At 42.0% G+C, this 17,856-nt stretch overlaps 1 protein-coding gene across 1 annotated transcript in view; it reads left to right on the top strand.

Annotated features, from left to right (window-relative positions):
• Positions 1 to 17,643, top strand: part of CUNH1orf21 (chromosome unknown C1orf21 homolog) — a 121,896-nt gene extending 104,253 nt beyond the window's left edge. Inside the window, exon 6 of the mRNA XM_042674549.1 lies at positions 15,990 to 17,643. Coding sequence (XP_042530483.1) covers positions 15,990 to 16,028 — 39 coding nt within the window. The 3' untranslated portion in view covers positions 16,029 to 17,643. The remainder of the gene's footprint in view (positions 1 to 15,989) is intronic.
• Positions 17,644 to 17,856: the final 213 nt, after the last annotated feature.

Below are 17,856 nucleotides of genomic sequence, written 5' to 3' on the forward strand. Positions count from 1 at the left end.
ACAAAAATCAGGTAATGAGTACATTTCCTTTTGAACAGTATCACCTCTTCTCTCATTTGCTCCCAGTTTTTCCTTCCCTACCCCTTTTTCCCAATAAGTTGTATAGTTTATTTTCAGCATAAGTTCTAGTGAATATCATTGCTGCATTTGTTCACCTTTTGTGAACCTTTTGTTCACCTTTTGTGGCCTGCCTCCATCCCAAAGACAGATAACCGAACAAACAAGACAAAAAGAAAACAGAAACAGCAGCAAAGAAAAAAATGCTGCTGTCATTTCTTAGCGTTCATTTGAATAAATACTATTTTGTACAGTGAGATACACATAGGCATTGCACCTTTGTGTTCCTCTCCTGAGAATAGCCACTGGTCTCACTGTGTGTGAATATCTAGAGTCCCGTATAATTTATCATGTCCAAATATATTTTAGAGCTATCTTCCTCATATGAGAGAAACCACGTGCTCTTTGTCTCTGTGAGCTTGGATTACCTCACTTAACATGATTTGTTCTAAACCCATCCATTTCCCTACACATGACATAATATTATTCTCTCTAATGGCTGTGCAAAATTCCACTGAGTATAGGTACAATTCTTTACTCTTTAGCTTCTTATTTTTTTCACTCTGAAATCTGTCCATCATTCCACTGGGATCTGTAGATGTTATTGTAACTGACAAGACACAGACTCCTAGAACTTTGTTGAAGTATTGGCATTTGCTTTAGGAAAATGCCACAGAGGGGCTGCTCCCGCCATCTTCAGCCTCCGCCATGGCTAGCAGCAGCGGTGCCAGGGCGGCGGTGGCAGCAGCGAATCTGAATGCAGTGAGAGAGACCAGGGACGTTCTTCTTGAGATTTCAAGAATTTTGAATACTGGTTTAGATATGGAAACCCTGTCTATTTGTGTACGGCTTTGTGAACAAGGAATTAACCCAGAAGCCTTATCATCTGTTATTAAGGAGCTTCACAAGGCCTCTGAAGCACTCAAGAAATAAAGAATATGTGAGCCAGCTATTTAGGAAAGGATGGCTACTGGGAGTGAAATAGTTATGGACTGTATGACCTGGGTAAATCCCTTGGGTCAGTATTCTCTCATAATTATGGTAAGAAAAATAAAAAGAAATAGCTGGTCATGGTGGATCAAGCCTGCAGTCTAGCACCTCAGGAGGCTACTGGAAATATGACAAGCTGATCTTCTGGAGTAATTCTGATGAGAGTTCAGCTCTTCAAAAGAATTTGAAGGTTATAGTGTCATCAAGAATGTCCAGTTAGATTACTATATGAAGCTGTGTAGCATTTTTTTTTCCTTTTTAAAAGAATTATAGAACCATAGCTTTATAACTCAGGGGAAAGATGCTTACATGATGAACTATCATATGTGTTCATATCACATCTTATGGGCTCGTTTTAATAGTCTCTGCTTTGGCATTGCTGTGTTCATATTTATGTATTCCTTATTTATAGCTCTGATAGCTTTAATTTTCTAAGCAATCTGTCTATCAGATATGCACATCTGCTGTGCCTGGTTGAAGTATAGTGGAACCCATCACCAGTAATGTATAGTAGTTATGACTTGTTGACATTTCCATTATAAACTTTAATTTTGAATTGTTTATGCATAATAACTGAGTTTATGTTTTGTCAAGCTGAAAGTTGACATGATTTCAGCCACCTCTTGTGAGTTTTGATTTGGATTCCTTATGTGTTAAAAAGAAAAAAGAAAATGCCACAGTGTGCTGTAGAGCAAAATAGTGGTTTTATCTCTAGTCTTTCATTGTATCTAAAGGAAAAGCAAATATCTAGACTAAAAGTGTGTCCATAGAGAAGGTTCTGAATATAAATACTAAATATAATTAACTTCAGATTTTAAGGTAGGCTTTTTACTTTATATTTCTATTTTCATGTAAGAAGCAGAAAGGGTAAATAAAAATATTTTCTAGAGGCAAAATCAAAATTTTATAGTGTGTGTGTGTGTTTGTGTGTGTGTGTGTGTGTGTGTGTGTGTGTGTGTGTGTGTGTGTGTGTGCCAGTACTGAAGTTTAAACACAGGGCTTCACTCTCTTTCTTGGCTTTTTCACTCAAGGCTAGTGCTCTACCACTTGAGCTGCCTAGCTCCACTTTCTATATTTTGCTTTATGAGTATATAAAAATCCTACTGATGACTAAGGAGTCTTCAGATCTCTTGAAGACCTTAAATATTTAATAAAGAATGACTCAGTACAAAGCCCATTTGTATCTGGTTAATATTTCTCGTGCAAGACTTCTTAGACTTTGTCAGGATTTCGATATTTTCTTTAACTCTTCTCGAAAGTTATAAAGGCTCTCCAAATAAAAATGCACATTGCATCACGTACTATAGACTTTTTTTTAACTGTGCTTGCAGGGTTTTAAAATTCCGTGGAATCTGTTCATGGGCCCCAGAAAAGAATCTGTAGGTTTCTTTGTTGTATTTCCTTGATGTACCTCTCACTGAGACCAACTGCAGGCACACACACACACCAGCCTAGGTAGAGCATGTCACTGCATGTCCCTGACTTTGAAGAGGATTAGGGAAGTGAGTGCAGCCCTGTTCTCCTTCCTTTCCTAAAGAACTCACAGTGCTCCTAAGGCTGTCAGCCTGCCTGCTGATGCTCCCCTGCTCCTGTGTGATTTTCAAACTCTGCCTCTGTCAGTTGGGATTATTCAGTGTGACATTTGGAGGAAATAGTCAGAGAATGATATATGAATCTAAAGTCAGCTGACTTTAAAAGAATCCAATGTGTTTATCTGGTTTATCTGTCCATCTACCAAGCCATCATTTATTTACACTTAGAAAAGATTTCGGTTCCTAAAGTAGCCTAGATTCTCTTGTCCTTCTCAGGACTAAACTAGTTGAGAATGAAGATCCAGGTAAGTCTGTATGTATAAGTTTACTTCAAGGGCTCTATCTCTTGATGTCACAGCATGTCAATTTGACTCATGTCCTGAGTCGATGAGCCAGGGATCAGGTGTTTGATTTTCATCTGGTGAAGAGAGTGACTTGGTGTCATGGTGACCTGTAATGTCAGGCCCTGTACGAACATCTCTTGAAGAGACAGTTGGATCTCAATACAACTAGAGAACTCATTGTAATTTTGACACATGAGCTGATGTGACAGATTTTAACTTTCTGGCCGTGTGGTTAAAGACCTCCTCCAAATCTGTGATTGCTAAGTAAACCTAAGACTCTAAGTAAACCTAAGACACCATACAGTGTCCTTTGGCCTGCCCTGTGTGAGGGGGTAACACATGTGTATTTTAGAAATGGGCTCATCTTTTATTATCATCCCATCAAACGATTTCTTGCTCTATGATAAATATACTCTGATCTTGCTTTTGCAAGCAACCACGTCCTTCATGACATCTCTTCTTACATGCCTTTATATTGCCTTCTCCATGCTCTCCCATGCATATAGACAAATTAAAGCTATAATTACAAAGAGCAAGAATGTGACTCAGTTTTGTTTTGTTTTTATCCACACTGCTTTTATAGCTTTATGGAGAGGACTTTGTAGTCATCATGACAGTGGACTTGGTGTAGGAGCTACAGGCAAAGTGAGTGCTCTGGGCTGTAAGAGTCCTAGCATTCCCTGGCTAGGAAGAACCTGTAATACAGTCAGGAAAATCAATCAGATCACCTCCTGAGCCTCTGTTCATTTTGCTTTCCCTAAGAGATTTGGTTTCTGGAAGTTTAACCACCAGGTTATTCAGCAAGCAGCAAGAGAAGATTTTGGGTTCTGAAACAATTGTCATGAATGTAAATAAAAGGCCCTGCCATTTCTCTGAGGGAGGCATGTCAGACACTCAGCAGTAGTATGGAGTGCCTGGGGAAGGGCTTCATCTTGGTACCGGACAAGGGAGGGAGCCCATTCTTCCCCTTCTGCTATGCCTTCCCCTTACTCTTCTTTGACTTCTCCACTCCTTCCTCCCAGAGGTCTTTCCACTCTTTGACATCTGTGAGCATTGCTGCAGCCCTGTAGAGAACACCCTGGAATGGACAGTGCCTATCTTGGCAGCTCCTCCTGTATTGTTTACAGAAGACCTAAGAAAACTAGAAGCATTGAACATCTCCCTAAGGTTAAGAATTGGGTCTCACTTGTCTCTGTTTTCCTAGAACTTAGTAGAGGGTATAAGAAACACATTGATGAGTTGGTTCCATATCTTAGCTATGGTAAGTAATGCTGCGGTAAACATAGTTGTACTGGTAGCTTTAGTGTGGTCTTGTTTGTAAACATTTAGGTAAATACCCAAAAGTGGGATTGCTGGATCATAGGGGAGCTCTATGTGGAGCCTTTAGAGGAACCTCCATACTACTTTCCAAAGTGGTTTACAAGTTTACACTCCCACCAACAATGCAGTAAGGTTCCCTTCTGTCCACATCCCCTCCAGCATCTGTTGTTGTTAGAGTTCTTGATTTTTGCCATTCTAACTGGGGTGAGGAGGAATCTCAATGTTGTTTTGATTTGCATTTCTTTTATGGCTAGGGAGGGTGAACATTTCTTCATTGTCTATTGGCCATTCTTCTTTCCTCTTCAGAGAAGTTTCTCTTTAAGTCTTTAGCCCACTTATTTATTGGGCAGTTGTTTCTTTGAGGATTTGTTGTTGGGGGATTTAATTTTTTGAGTTCCAAATATATATTAGATATAAGACCCTTGTCCACTGTATGGCTAGTGAAGATCTTATCCCAATCCATGGCCTTTCTATTGATCTTGCTAGCTATGTCCTTTGCCATGCAGAAGCTCTGCAGCTTCATGCAATCCCATTTGTCCAACCTTTCTTTGTGTATGCCCCTCAGTAGATGAATGGATCAAAAAAATGTAATATTGATATATATGTGTGTGTGTATATATATATATATATATATATACATATATATATATATATATATATATATATATATATAATGGCATTCTATGCCTCCATCATTTGTTAGGAAATGGAAAGACTTGGAAAAAATTCTATTAAGTGAAGTAAGCCAGGCCCAAAGAAACATAGGTCCCATGGTTTCCCTTATTTGCAATAACTAGTATATGTCTGGGACAAGTAGAAAAGGTCAAAAGCTATGTACCTATGACCAGATAAGATGAAGTTAAGTGAAATGAACCCCAAGATAGGGATAGAAGTGGTTTTTTTCTTTCTTGCTATTGTTTCTAACGTATTTATAAGGTACCATGTGATTTTTTTGTTGCTTTGTGTGTTCCTTCCCCATGGTATAACCCCTGTTTTCACTGTATTTGATGTCGGTATAATTTGGGGAGGGGAAGGGAAAAAAACAAAATGTTTAAGGATACAGATTGTAACAATGAGATGGGCAAGACACTACGTTGAAAAACAAACTTTACAATTTAGGGGGGCGGCGTGAGGGGGGTGAGGTGGGAGGGGAAAAACAAAGGAGGAGGCAACAAGGCTTGATAAGAAATGTACTCATTACCTTGCTCATGCAGCTGTAACCTCTCTGTACAGTATTTTCACAAGAAAAAAAACTTATTTTAAAAAAAAGAGCTCAAAAATAAAACCATATTGATGAGTAAACAGTGCTGATCAAGCTTCAACTTAAAACAGAAGAATGAAGAGAATGCAGCTGTGATGGGGAAAGCCCCTGTGATAGAGGCTCAGTGCGGCAGGTGCTGTGACAACTCGGAGCACTATATTGAGTATACAGCAAGGGACACTGCCCGGACAGTGGATCCACAGGGGCTCAAGGAATTCAAGGAAGGAGACAGACTGTTGCGAGTGGAAGAGCCTGAACCTCAAACCTGGACCAAATCGAACCACTGGCTTCAGTCATAGCTGTGTGGCCCAGGCTAAATGTTCCAACTCTGATCCTCAGTTTCCTGACCAAAAATGTGGGTAATACTACGAACTTGGCACAGAAACTACAGAAAAGACAGGTCGATTCTCTAGCACAGTGTTTCCTATGTTGTAGGTGTTCTGTAGTGTATAGCTTTTATTTGGGTTGAAGTTGCCGGTCATACAACCAGATCATTTGTTCAAGAGGATTTGAGGAACTAAAACTGAAAGCTAAAAATGTAGTACTTGCCTAAGCAAATGCCTTTCTGTGGTAGGAGTACCTCCTTGTATGGGAGTTTTAGTATACTTCCAACTCATTTATCTGCCTCTTTGCTCTGTGGGTTAAACATGTTCAGGAGTCTTGTGAACATTTATAGAGCCATTAAATAACCTCTGCTGGCTTTTTGGCTGTTATTACAGAATGAGTCAGTGAGGCAGTGGCTTGGTACAGCTGTACCTCTACTATAATTTTCCTGTTTGGAAGATTGGGGGCGGGGGGGTACTGTTGGGATTTGAATCTGGCTTTGTGTGTATTCGGCTATCACTCTATCACTTGAACCACACTCAGCTAGTCTTTTTTGTTTGGGTTGATTTTCCCCAGGGAAGCCTGGACCTTGATCCTCCTATTTATACTTCCCACAATAGCTTGGAATACAAGTACACAACAACACACCTTGCTTTTTCTATTGAAATAGGGTCTCATGAACATTCTTGCCTGAGCTTTTCTGGAGCCACAGTCTTCCTAGTGTCAGTCTCCTATGTTCCTGGACAAATGTATGTACCCAGCTCTTGGTTGAAAAGTTTCGCCTAGCCAGGTGCCGGTGACTCATAGCTTTAATTCTGGCTACTCAGGAGGCTGAGATCTGACTATCACAGCTCAAAGCCTGGAACTTTTTGCCTAGACTAGCCTTAAATCACAATCTTCCCATTCTCCACCTCCTAAGTAGCTGGGATTGCAGGAGTGCCCCATCACACCTGGTGGAAGTTTCATTCCTTCTTAATTACTGTAGGGTTTGTTTGTTTGTTTGTTTTCAAATTTGCTTTTCCAAGCCTTTAATAAAAATTCATCATTAAATGCCTCAAAAATACCTGCAATAACATCAACAACAAAAATACCTTTAATATTAGTAGCAATTTGGAATAGTAGCTCCCAACCAAAAAAAAACACCACATAAATAATGACACCCTCTTGACGCTGTCCTCTTTGATTCCTCTAATAGGTTAAACATGTTCTCTGAAAACAAATGACTCAGAGCCAGAGAAGGTGCAAAAGGAGGAATTAGGAAATAGAACTCTTGGCTTTAGGAAGCTTCTAATCTAGAACCATGATCTTTGGGTTAGAAAGCCCTGTATAGAGAGTATTTTATCCATTTACTCTCGACTTTTTCATCCTCCTTTATAGCAAAGAATGAAATCTGCCATGTGCATCCATGGGTAAAGGATTGTGAGGCACATTACATTTGACACATTTCTTTCTTTTCCTATTGATCTTACCATTCATCAATGGTACAAGAGGGTTTTGTTATGAAAATTCCATATGCATGTGAAAAAGTTTACCCCCTCCATTGTTATTCAGGTAGCCCCCCCTCTCTGCCCTTCCCCCTTTTTCAAACAATATTTGGTGAGTTATGCTGTCTTTACTTTAGCATGTGTTTGTGTGTTTGTGTGTGTGTGTGTGTGTGTGTGTGTGTGTGCAATATACTTGATGCGCTTCACTCCCCCGTTTTCTTTCCCCTCTCTACCCCCATGATCTCCCCTAGCCATCCTTTTATAATCTGTATTATCATTGTTACTATTATTATTACTGTCTCTAACATCATTTTAGGTCTAGATTCCACATGTGAGTGAAAACATACTATATTTACCTTTTGAGCTTGGCTTAACTTACTCAACATGATGGTCTCCAGCTCTATCCATTTTCTTGAAAATGACATAATTTTATTCTTCTTCTTTATGGCTGAATAATACTCTCTGATATACATATATATATGTATGTGATATATATATGTATAAATATATATCACATTTTCTTGATCTATTCATCAGTTGTTATGCATCTAGGCTGATTCCATAGCTTGATTCCATATGTCTTCAGATTTTTTTTTCGGTGAGGGGGAGGGTCTGGTCGTGGGGCCTGAACTCTGGGCCTGGGCGCTGTCCTTCAGCTCTTCAGCTTAAGGTTAGCATTCTACCACTTGAGCCACAGCACCACTTCTGGCTTTTTTCTTTTAGCTGAGGAATCAAACCCAGGGCCTCATGCATGCAAGGCAAGCGTTCTACCACTGAACCTTCCCAGCCCGTGTCTTCAGGTTTTTACTTAGAGATCTTGTGTTATTTTTGAGATACTTTCCCTCTTTGAAATTCTGTTGTGTGGAGACCTAACACACTCCAATCTTAGAGAAAGCATTCTTGCATCTGACACTTCTGGACTGCCTTCACTTCAATACCATTAAATCAAGAGAACCAAAATATTGTAAACCCACACCTTCAAAATGGATTGCTGGAGGTTTGGACCTATGTAATCATGTCCTGACTCCCTTCTGAGTTCTTAACACATTGTAAGCAAACCCAAGGAGCCAGGTGAGCATCCTGACTCAGTGTCTACATTACTAATAAGCTGGGGAATTCCCAGATGCAGAACAAGAACTAGTTTGCAATATATTTGCAACCCTGAAAACATCAAAAGGATTTGTTGTCAAAATATATAAAAGGGTATTATTAATATAAACTAATAGAAACCCTCTATTAAACTTTTGTGTATACATCCCTGAAATTCTCCTACACCTGTACAGCTTTCTGTGTTCCACAGCAAAAAAGACACTGGCATCCTAAGTGTCCACCAGGAGAGAAAGAAAGAAAGAAAAGCATCTGTATTCTTACAATGCAGTCAATGCAGCAGTTTCAAAAATAAAATGAACCACAAGGCTAGCCCACATAGGAAAGTCCATGAGACTCTTACCTCAACTAGCCAACAAAAAGCTAGAAATGAAGCTGGGAATCAATGCCAGAGCACCAAGTGAAAAGGCTGAGGGAGGGGCTGGGAACGTGGCTCAGTGGTTAAAGCGCTTGCCTTGCATGCATGAGGCCCTGGGTTCGATTCCTGAGCACCACATAAGAAAAAAGAAAAAAGCCGGAAGTGGCGCTGTGGCTCAAGTGGTAGAGTGCTAGCCTTGAGCTGAAGAGCTGAGGGACAGCGCCCAAGCCCAGAGTTCAGGCCCTGCGACCGGACCCAAAAAAAAAAAAAAGGAAAAGAAAAAAAGAAAAAGCTGAGGGACAGCTCTGAGGTCCTCAGTTCAAGCCCTGTACTGGCATCAAAAGAGAGAGAGAGAGAGACAGAGAGACAGAGAGTAAGGGAAGTAAAAGAAGAAAGGAAGGAAGGAAGGAAGGAATCAGTCAGACATACATATTTAGCACAGTGAAAAATTTCAAGGTATTTACTAAATGAACAGGAATATACAAAAACAATAGTATATAAATTTAAAACACAAAAATACCATGACATATTGCTTATATGTTTACATTCAATAAATATTTATTAATAACACCACTTATCAATCAGTCCCTGATAGACACACAACACTTAGGCAAGGACATAAAGACACATTAGTGTATTTGGTTTTATATGATTCATTTGCAAATGGTAGGTATTTATATTTGTAACATTTTTATTCATACACAGATATAAGCACAGTATATTTAGTATCAATATAAATGTTACAGGATCTAAAATAAAGGCCCAGTGGTAGGGTATATATTTACCATGCCTGAAATCTGGGTTCAGGTCCTAACACCAAATGGATTTAATAAGTAGACAGGACAAACCTCAACACTATAACCGTTGCTAGGTGTGGGGATGGAACATAGGGCTAAAAGAGTAATTTCATTTCTTGGTGGGAGAGTCGAGGCTAGAAGCAGATGTTACAAGATATTACTAGTTCTTATGTCTAAGTTGTGGGAATATAATGTTTGTTTTATTCTATATGCTTTTCTTTTCTTTTTTTTTGGTCCGGTCGTGGGGCCTGAATTCTGGGCTTGGGCGCTGTCCCTCAGCTCTTCAGCTCAAGGCTAGTGCTCTACCACTTGAGCCACAGCGCCACTTCCGGCTTTTTTCTTTTTGCTTATATGGTGCTGAGGAATGGAACCGAGGGCCTCAGGCATGCAAGGCAAGCGCTCTACCATTGAGCCACCTTTCTAGCCCCTCTATATGCTTTTCTTTAATGCACATTTTTGAAGCATTTTGGAGCTTTATTATCTTTTCTGTGCAAAGTGGTTTCCATTCAACATGTCAATACATAAGTACATTGCATCATTCTCCACCTCCCACCTCTCCCAAGGCCATACATCCCCTCAAGTTATTTGGTTCCATAACTAATATACACTTCTCAAAGTCAAAAGAACTCTATGAAAATAGAAGCATACTGAAGACAGTCAAGTGGACAAAAGCAAATTACGTAGTAGTCACTGGCCTTGCTCATTCCTTCCATTGCATCCTGGTCAGCCTGTGCAGCAGGGTGGAAGAGAACCTTCCAGGAACATTCACCTGTGGGCAGAGGGCCATGCTGTAAGTCACCTGAAACTCTCCTCTTGTAGAGTTCATTCGAACCTGCTCCTAATTCTAAGCGCTCTTGAAGTCCTGTCCACAGATGCACCGGGACTCCTTGACCCCTATGACCCAATCTATTGCCTCTCATGTGTCCTCCAGGCCTCCTCCATTGCCAACCTCCCCAAGTGCTCATTCCCAGGAAGCATGCTAGATCCGTCAGCCAGGGACTGTCTCAGCATCCACAGTGAAGTCTCATGGACCCTGTTTGTCTTGCTCTTCTGGGGTCCACACAGTCTGACCACCTTAGCCATGTCCTGGAAGAAGAATGAAGCCAAGTGAAGGTGCTGTCCCCAGCCCTGGACCCAGGATACCTCACTCCTTGCTGCCCACAGGACCTCTCTCCCTCCTAGCTGGTTAGCCCACTCAATGTTCTCTGCCTTCTATAGTTTGTTGTAAGAGACAGAGCTACCACTCCCCTCCACCTCCACCCAGAATAAGAACAGTTTTTATATGCTTCTAGAGCTGGGGGAAGGGGAACTAAAGATTTTGCAGCATGAATTATATGAACTTTTCTGGGCCCTGGTGGCTCATACCTATAATCATAGCTACTCAGGAGGTTGAGACCCGAGGATCACAGCCAGCCTGAGCAAGAAAGTTTATCACTCTTATTTCCAATGAACCAGAGCAAAGAAAAACAAACAAAAACAGAAGTGGAGGTGTGGCTCAAGTGGTAGAGTATCAGCAAAATGGCTCAAGGATAGTACACAGGCCCTGAGTTCAAGCTCCAGCACCAGCATACACACACACACACACACACACACACACATATTTATATGAAATTCAAATCTCAGCTTCCACAAGTAGTTTAATTTCATTTGTTCACTTTTATCTATGCTGCTTCCATGTTTACAAGTACAGAGTTGAGTTACAGTGGAGACGATCTGGATCTCAAAGCCTAATATACTTACCCTCTGGCCTTTCGCAGAGGAAATCTGCCCATCCTTGCTCTAGAGTGCCATTTCAATACAACCTTCTTCCTGCTCCTTCCTCTTGTGAGAAAGCGGGTCGTCCATGTCATCTGAGTGCAAAATCAGCTAAACTTTGAGCAATCTGTGCCTCAATGCTTCTAAAGTACCCTCCTTATTCTTTGGGTGGAGCAGAGACTCTGGTATAAGAAACAGTTCTTGGGGGGTTGAGCTCAATGGACTGTGACCGTTGTCACTGCTGTTATTAACACAATGATCAGTCCTGCGTATGGCCTGAGAAACAGTCCAGGCTGCCACACCCCACTGTTCATCCCCAACCAGACTTTCTCCAGAGGAAATAATAATAATGCATGAGTCTAATTAGAATAAAGCTCATTAGAGATGGAGGCAGCCGTTAATGCCTCAATTGATTTTTCTAATGAAGTAAGGCGGGGGAGGAGACTTTAATAGGGCAGCTAATTATTTTTGCTTTTCTTCAGTATTTCTAACACATTTAAAAACTCTTGTTACAAAATGGTTACTGGACTGTAAATGCATGCCAGTGAGGCTAGAAAGCAGGCGGTCACGAGAGGTTCTGACATTTCCAGCCAGGGAAGGGGCAGAAGGCCGTGGCTTCCAGTCCACAGTCCTTCCTTCCTTCCTCAGTTGCCACCTCCTTGCGTTTGTTCTGGGTCTGGTTAGGAGTTTGCAGATGCTTTACTCTAGGATGTGTTTATCCTGGTTCAGGAATGTCCTGATTCCCACAGAAGCCTAGATCTCAGGCTCTTCTAGTTGATGATGTGGGGAGGACCAGATTGGAAACCAAGTTGTGAGGTGGGCAGAAAAGAAAAAATATCCGATCTGGGCCCTAGTAGCTCATACCTGTAATCTCAGCCTCCTGAGATCTGAGGAACGAGATTCCAAGCTATCCCAGAGAATTAAAGTCTGAGAAATTCGTAACTTCAATTAACCACCAAAAAGCCAACAGTGGAGCTGTGACTCAGTGGTTAAGTGCCAGCCTCAAGTAAAAAACCTTAGAGACAGTGCCCTGTCCCTGAGTTCAAGCCCCATGCCTGACATTAAAAAAAAAATTAAATCTCTAATCCTTTAACATGGAAACAACAATCACAACAACGAATCTTTACCCTTGGACGGTAAAAAAAACATATGTTCTGAATTGACATAATTGTTAGAATTTCCAGGAAAATAGTAACACAGATCACTGAAGAAGGCATGCATGTTCATGGGCAGAGAGGAGAATAATCAAAACTTCATGGTAGGCAAGAGCTCCTGGGGGTGTTTTGAGACTGGAACACAGGCCCATGTGGTTCTTTCAAACAAGCCTGCCTTGTTGGTGACCCTGGGAGTTTCCATTCTTGCTGCTTACCAGGCCTTCTGGGATCTTATAATATGTCTTATAATATGTACAAGGGTGGGATTGTGACAAATAAAATGTCTTCACAAAGGCTTCCATTTGGGGTGCCCTTGAAATGGGGGGAAGGGAAGGGCAGCCTTCGGCTGAGAGAGTTGCTGTGTATCTCCCAAGCTTGCTCCCTTCCTCCCTTCCTGCCTTCTGACAGCTGAAGGTTTTAAGATTCTCTTTTTAGCAATTCTTTAACAATTTAAATGAGACATGAAGTCATCTTACTGAAGCGAACTCCCCAGCCTACCCATCAGGATGAGGGTTGAAATGGGCCCAGATGATGTTGGTACAGAGCCCCTCCCACGCCTGTCCCTTGTGGGGGGGGGTCACTAAGGGCTGCACTGCACCCCCACTTAGCTTCAGTGTGTTGTGATTTCAGAGGCTTTGTTGCCAAAATATTTGGTTCTCAGAGCTGCTGCTGACAGGTGATGATAACAAAAGTAAGACTGACTTGAATTGCAATTTTGTTATCAAATCGGTACAGTCAGAAGGAAAAAGCCCAGGGCTAACTGTGGGCTTGGGCTGCTCTGGAGTTTACCCAGGGGTAACAAGGCTACACTCGTACACCCCCCTCCCCAGCGCCTGCAGGGTTCACATGAATAATAAATGAAATGATGTCTGCAAAGCAACTAAATGCTTTTCCCCTCCTCCTTGTAGCAATTATAGTATTTTAGAGGAACAAGTGGTTGGGAAATGAAAGAAAGCTATGGAGTCCTATGCTTATGCAGGGGGTTTGTGGGGTAGGGAAACCTTCTTGGGGTAACAGTAAACTTGGAAGGTCTAAACAGTTCTTTGGCTACATAATCCTGCAGCTCCACTGACACTGTGTTATTAGTGAGTACAATGATTCTCATGTCGGTCTGTCTGTCTGTCATTGCATTCAAGTTCTTCATGGCAGAGATGTCCTCTCAATGCCATGTTGGCTAGTTGAGGCTTAATTGAGAGTTGAGGCCCCATTGAGACATAAGAAGGGAAGGAAGCATGAAGTCCTGAGTTCAATCCTCAGTTCCCAATAAGAGGGAAAAGATTATTTTAAAAATACTTGGAGCCTGGTGTGGAGCACATGCCTGTAATCCCAGCTATTATGGAGGTGGACACAGGAGGATAAAAGGTCTAAGTGCAACCTAGGTAAATGTGAGAGGTCCTATCTGGAAAAAAAATTAAAAGCAGGAGTAGGGTATTTCTCAAGTGGTGTAATGAACACTTGCCTAGAAAGCTCTGCTCAGCTTCCAATCCCACTACCCCATAAAGAAAGAAGAGGAGGAGGAGAAATGAAAGGAAGAGGAGGAGCAGGAGGAACAGGAGGAGGAAAGGGGATGGGGCGGACCTGAGTTTTAGGCACAGAAATGCATCTAGGAACAAGAGTGAGTTCATTCTGCCTAGGCCACAGGGCTGAAACAGGTGGAATGTTCTGTGATACCTGTCAGGTCACAGTTCTGGCCACCATCCTCACCTTAATCTACAAGGAGGGAGCTCCCTAGCCCCCTGGCAGGCCCCTGAACAAACCCAGGACTGCTGATCACAAGAGTTACAAGAACAGTCATATTAGTAATCTCAGCAGCTGATACTTGCCGACTACCTGCCAGACTATGGCTTTTCCCCTTTAATCTGATCACAACCCAGTGAGACATATCGCCGTGATCCGGGGAAACACCAAAAGCCTGATTTTGTGCCCATGCCTCGCTTACTTTTCTAATAAAAATGCCTCAAAAACTCCACGCCCCCCAGCCTTTCCTCTCCAGCCCAACATCCAGTGTCCATTGGGCAAGTCTATTCCTGAACTCTGTGAATTGAGGATAAGTGGAGAGAGTGTAACTTGCTGTTACGGTATTCTGTTGATATACTTGTGTTTGCCCCATTGCCCACCCTGAAGAATGAACTCCAGTTGTCAGGGACCCTCAGCCTTCCTTTCCGGCTCTCCTCAGTGGGAGGGCTCAGTGCTTCCTGAGTGGTCTAGCCAAAGCCAGAGATGGCATCACTTGAGCAGTGTCACCAGGAGTGATGATCACCTGCACACTCCTCCTCTCCAGAACATTGGTCATTACCCACTTTCCCTGCCTGAGAGAGATATTAATGCAGCAAGTGAGTACCTGCGATTATAAAATTGAACCATCAAGCCTGGCTAGAAAGTCTGTTTTTATAGAGGAAATTGTCTCCTCTGAAATGAGAACACGTTTATATTTAGAAAGAAAAAAAAGTTGAGCATATTATTTGAGTGATATGGGTGGGCTTGGCAAAGGTAGGGGAATACAATGGAAGGGGTGACATTGGTCGAGATGCATTGTACTTATAAGCTGCTTTGTTGAATGGAAACTTCTTGTACAACTAAAGATTTTTTAATCAAAGACTGGAAGGAAGGAATGAAGGAAAAGAGGAGGGAGGGGGCAGGGAAAAGAGGGACACCTGCAGGATGCAGGCATAATAATATACTTGGCTTTTATAAGGTCCTGATCTTTGACATTGTAATGCCATGGGAAGGTACCTTTGTCCCTTTCTCTGGGATTTCCACACCAAGAAAGTTAAGTGTTTTGAGGAAGACAAGCGATAACGACTAAGGAGCCTAAAACCTAATCCCAACTGTGTCTTCATGGGTTTAGAACCCAGTGGAGAAAGGGTAAAATGTGTGCAAAGCAACCATTTCCCACCATCTTTAAAACCTTCCAATGGCTTTGCTAAGAAGTGCTTCAAAACATCTTCCCAGTGATCCACAGTGACCAGACACAGTCCCCAGTATAACACCAAATCCTCCTTCGGTGTTTTTTTAGAGTTCAGTAAACCTGAGACCTTCCTGGATTGCACACCCTCTCTCTGTCAGACAAAAGGTCAGAGCTGTAAGGATAGCAGCCGGGAGTGATTTGCCCACTCTGCCTGGCGAGACATTGATCTCCAGAATGTACTGTCCACTTGGTCATTTCTTGGCACAGGTTGAGTCTTCTATATGCCGACGTTGATAGAAGTTTTTCCCATCATAAAGCAAGAGCTTAATAGATGTTTTCTACTGTGAGCTACACACACACACACACACACACACACACACACACACACAGAGCTTAAAAAACTGCCAGTGTTATCTCTGATATGTGTTCTGCCAGTGTTATTTATGACACATGAACTTTGTGCCCAGTAGTTTCTGATAAAGCCTGGATTCGCTTACAAAGAGACATAGACTGAAAGAAAATCAATCACCTGTAAGTATTTCAAGCTCTCATTGGAAGTTCTTATTCACATATTCTTCCCTTTCTCTTTTTCTTCAAGGGTCGGGATTACTGTTCGGAAGAAGAAGATATCACATAGCACCAACTCTCCCACTGAGACCAGGAGCTACTACTGTGTAAATAGGTTACACCCCAGTTGAAATCTTTGCAAAGGTCGGTTCTCTTCAACGAACAGCATTATAGCAAAAGAAGATCGACCCATATTGTATGCCCCATTAAATTACAGTGTTTCTTAATGAACTTGCAAAGGAATATTGCTAAAAACAAAAAAAAAAACAAAAACAAAAAAAAGACACCTGTCATGAAACTTTCTTTGTTGCTGCTAGTTAAAACTTGTTGCAACTCTTCACTTCTCTTGTGTCCAGGTATGCAGCAAAACTCTGCAATTTCACCTTCCACATACAGATGCTCTCCAACCTATTTTCTATCAGATGAGTTAGTGGTGAACTCAAGATACCCAACTTCTATTCTGAACTGGTTCTGCTTCTCAGTCAAGCATCTCGGTCCCTCTCTTTCCTCCCTGTCTTTTCTGATCAGTCAAGTGGTGGCCTGAGCTTTGCTTCCCATGGCAATGTTAGGTTGTGGAGATGGGAAAGGAGCCATGGCCAGCCTTGTTTCTCTGCTCTGAAGAAGTAGAGATGTGTCAACAATACAAAGCATGTTGTCACCTGACTCCGGAATTGACATAGGCCTGAGCAGCAGGTCGGTCCAGTTAGTAGGTATCTGAATCAAGGTTTAAGCTCACAGCATTGGCTTTGCTCAGATAGATGGAAGTATGATCGTAATCATTTTGAATCCTCTTCTTCCCCCTCCCTCTTTTTCTAAGAAATAAACATTTTACTGTTTTTATGTATCCTTGTCTTCTCCCCTTCATCCAGCTCAGTGTTTTAAGCTGATCCTGAGTGTGGAAGCTGAGCCTCCCCCCTCCACCTCCCCCCCCACCCCAGCCTTCTCAATGGCACTAATCAGTGGACTACATGGCTCGCCACTCTTTCATCCAGCATCAAGCCAGGTGTAGAAGGGCCTTCGAGAGGAGGGGACACCCCGTGGCTCTTTGGGAGGGCACAAAACAAAACCCACCTTGTTACTTTTCAGTTTGTTACTGATGGGAGTTAAAGCATTCTGTGTTGTCCATTTGCAATGCTACATGAGCATTGCTACTCACTTCCTTCTTAACTTCCAGCCCTGGGTATTACAGTGGAAAGGGTTTGCCTGCTTGGAAATACAGTACATTTACACTGGTGATGTATGGAGATGTGAAAGCCCAAAGTCCCTGGGGGCAGTGGGGAATGTGGACTGTGTGTTCAGTAGAGTTTATTTTTCCATACTATATTGAAGAGAATAACCTCTTCTTAAAGACAGAAATAATATTTTTAACCAATATTGTCACAAGTAAATAGCAATCAAAAGGAGAAAATAACTTTTGTATTTTTTTAATGTGTTTGATAGCTTTGATGAGGGTTCTCTTTATTACTTTCCCAGAGATGGTGCCCTGTTCAATGCCAAGTCAGTGGTCCCGGGGTGGGTTTGGCCCACAAAAACACAGAAGGAGCATTGTGTGTGCCTCTCAGGAGCACTGTGAACTTCAAGGGCCTGGGTCTCAGCCACACTGTCCCCCTTCATTCTGAAGGTAGACAGCTGTGAAGGTGGGTAGCTAAGATGTTCTGGGTGGTCAAAGGACCACCTGCCACAAAGTAAAATAAGAGACTAAATTTGTTCTTGACTGAGAAGAGCCTTGGCTTCCAAATCCATACACGCCATTGATGCTAATGGTGAGATTCCTTATTTGTTTTCAGACCTAGAGCCGCAAAAGTAGAGGAAAGAGAACTCAGTCAAGTGTCATAGAAAATGGACTCAAATGTTAGCAACAAAAATCCCTTCATTCTTAAAGCCAGCAGCAGCTATTT

Source organism: Dipodomys spectabilis, unplaced genomic scaffold, assembly GCF_019054845.1.
Source record: "Dipodomys spectabilis isolate Male_0828 unplaced genomic scaffold, ASM1905484v1 ptg000019l, whole genome shotgun sequence".
In the NCBI taxonomy this organism is placed as follows: domain Eukaryota; kingdom Metazoa; phylum Chordata; class Mammalia; order Rodentia; family Heteromyidae; genus Dipodomys; species Dipodomys spectabilis.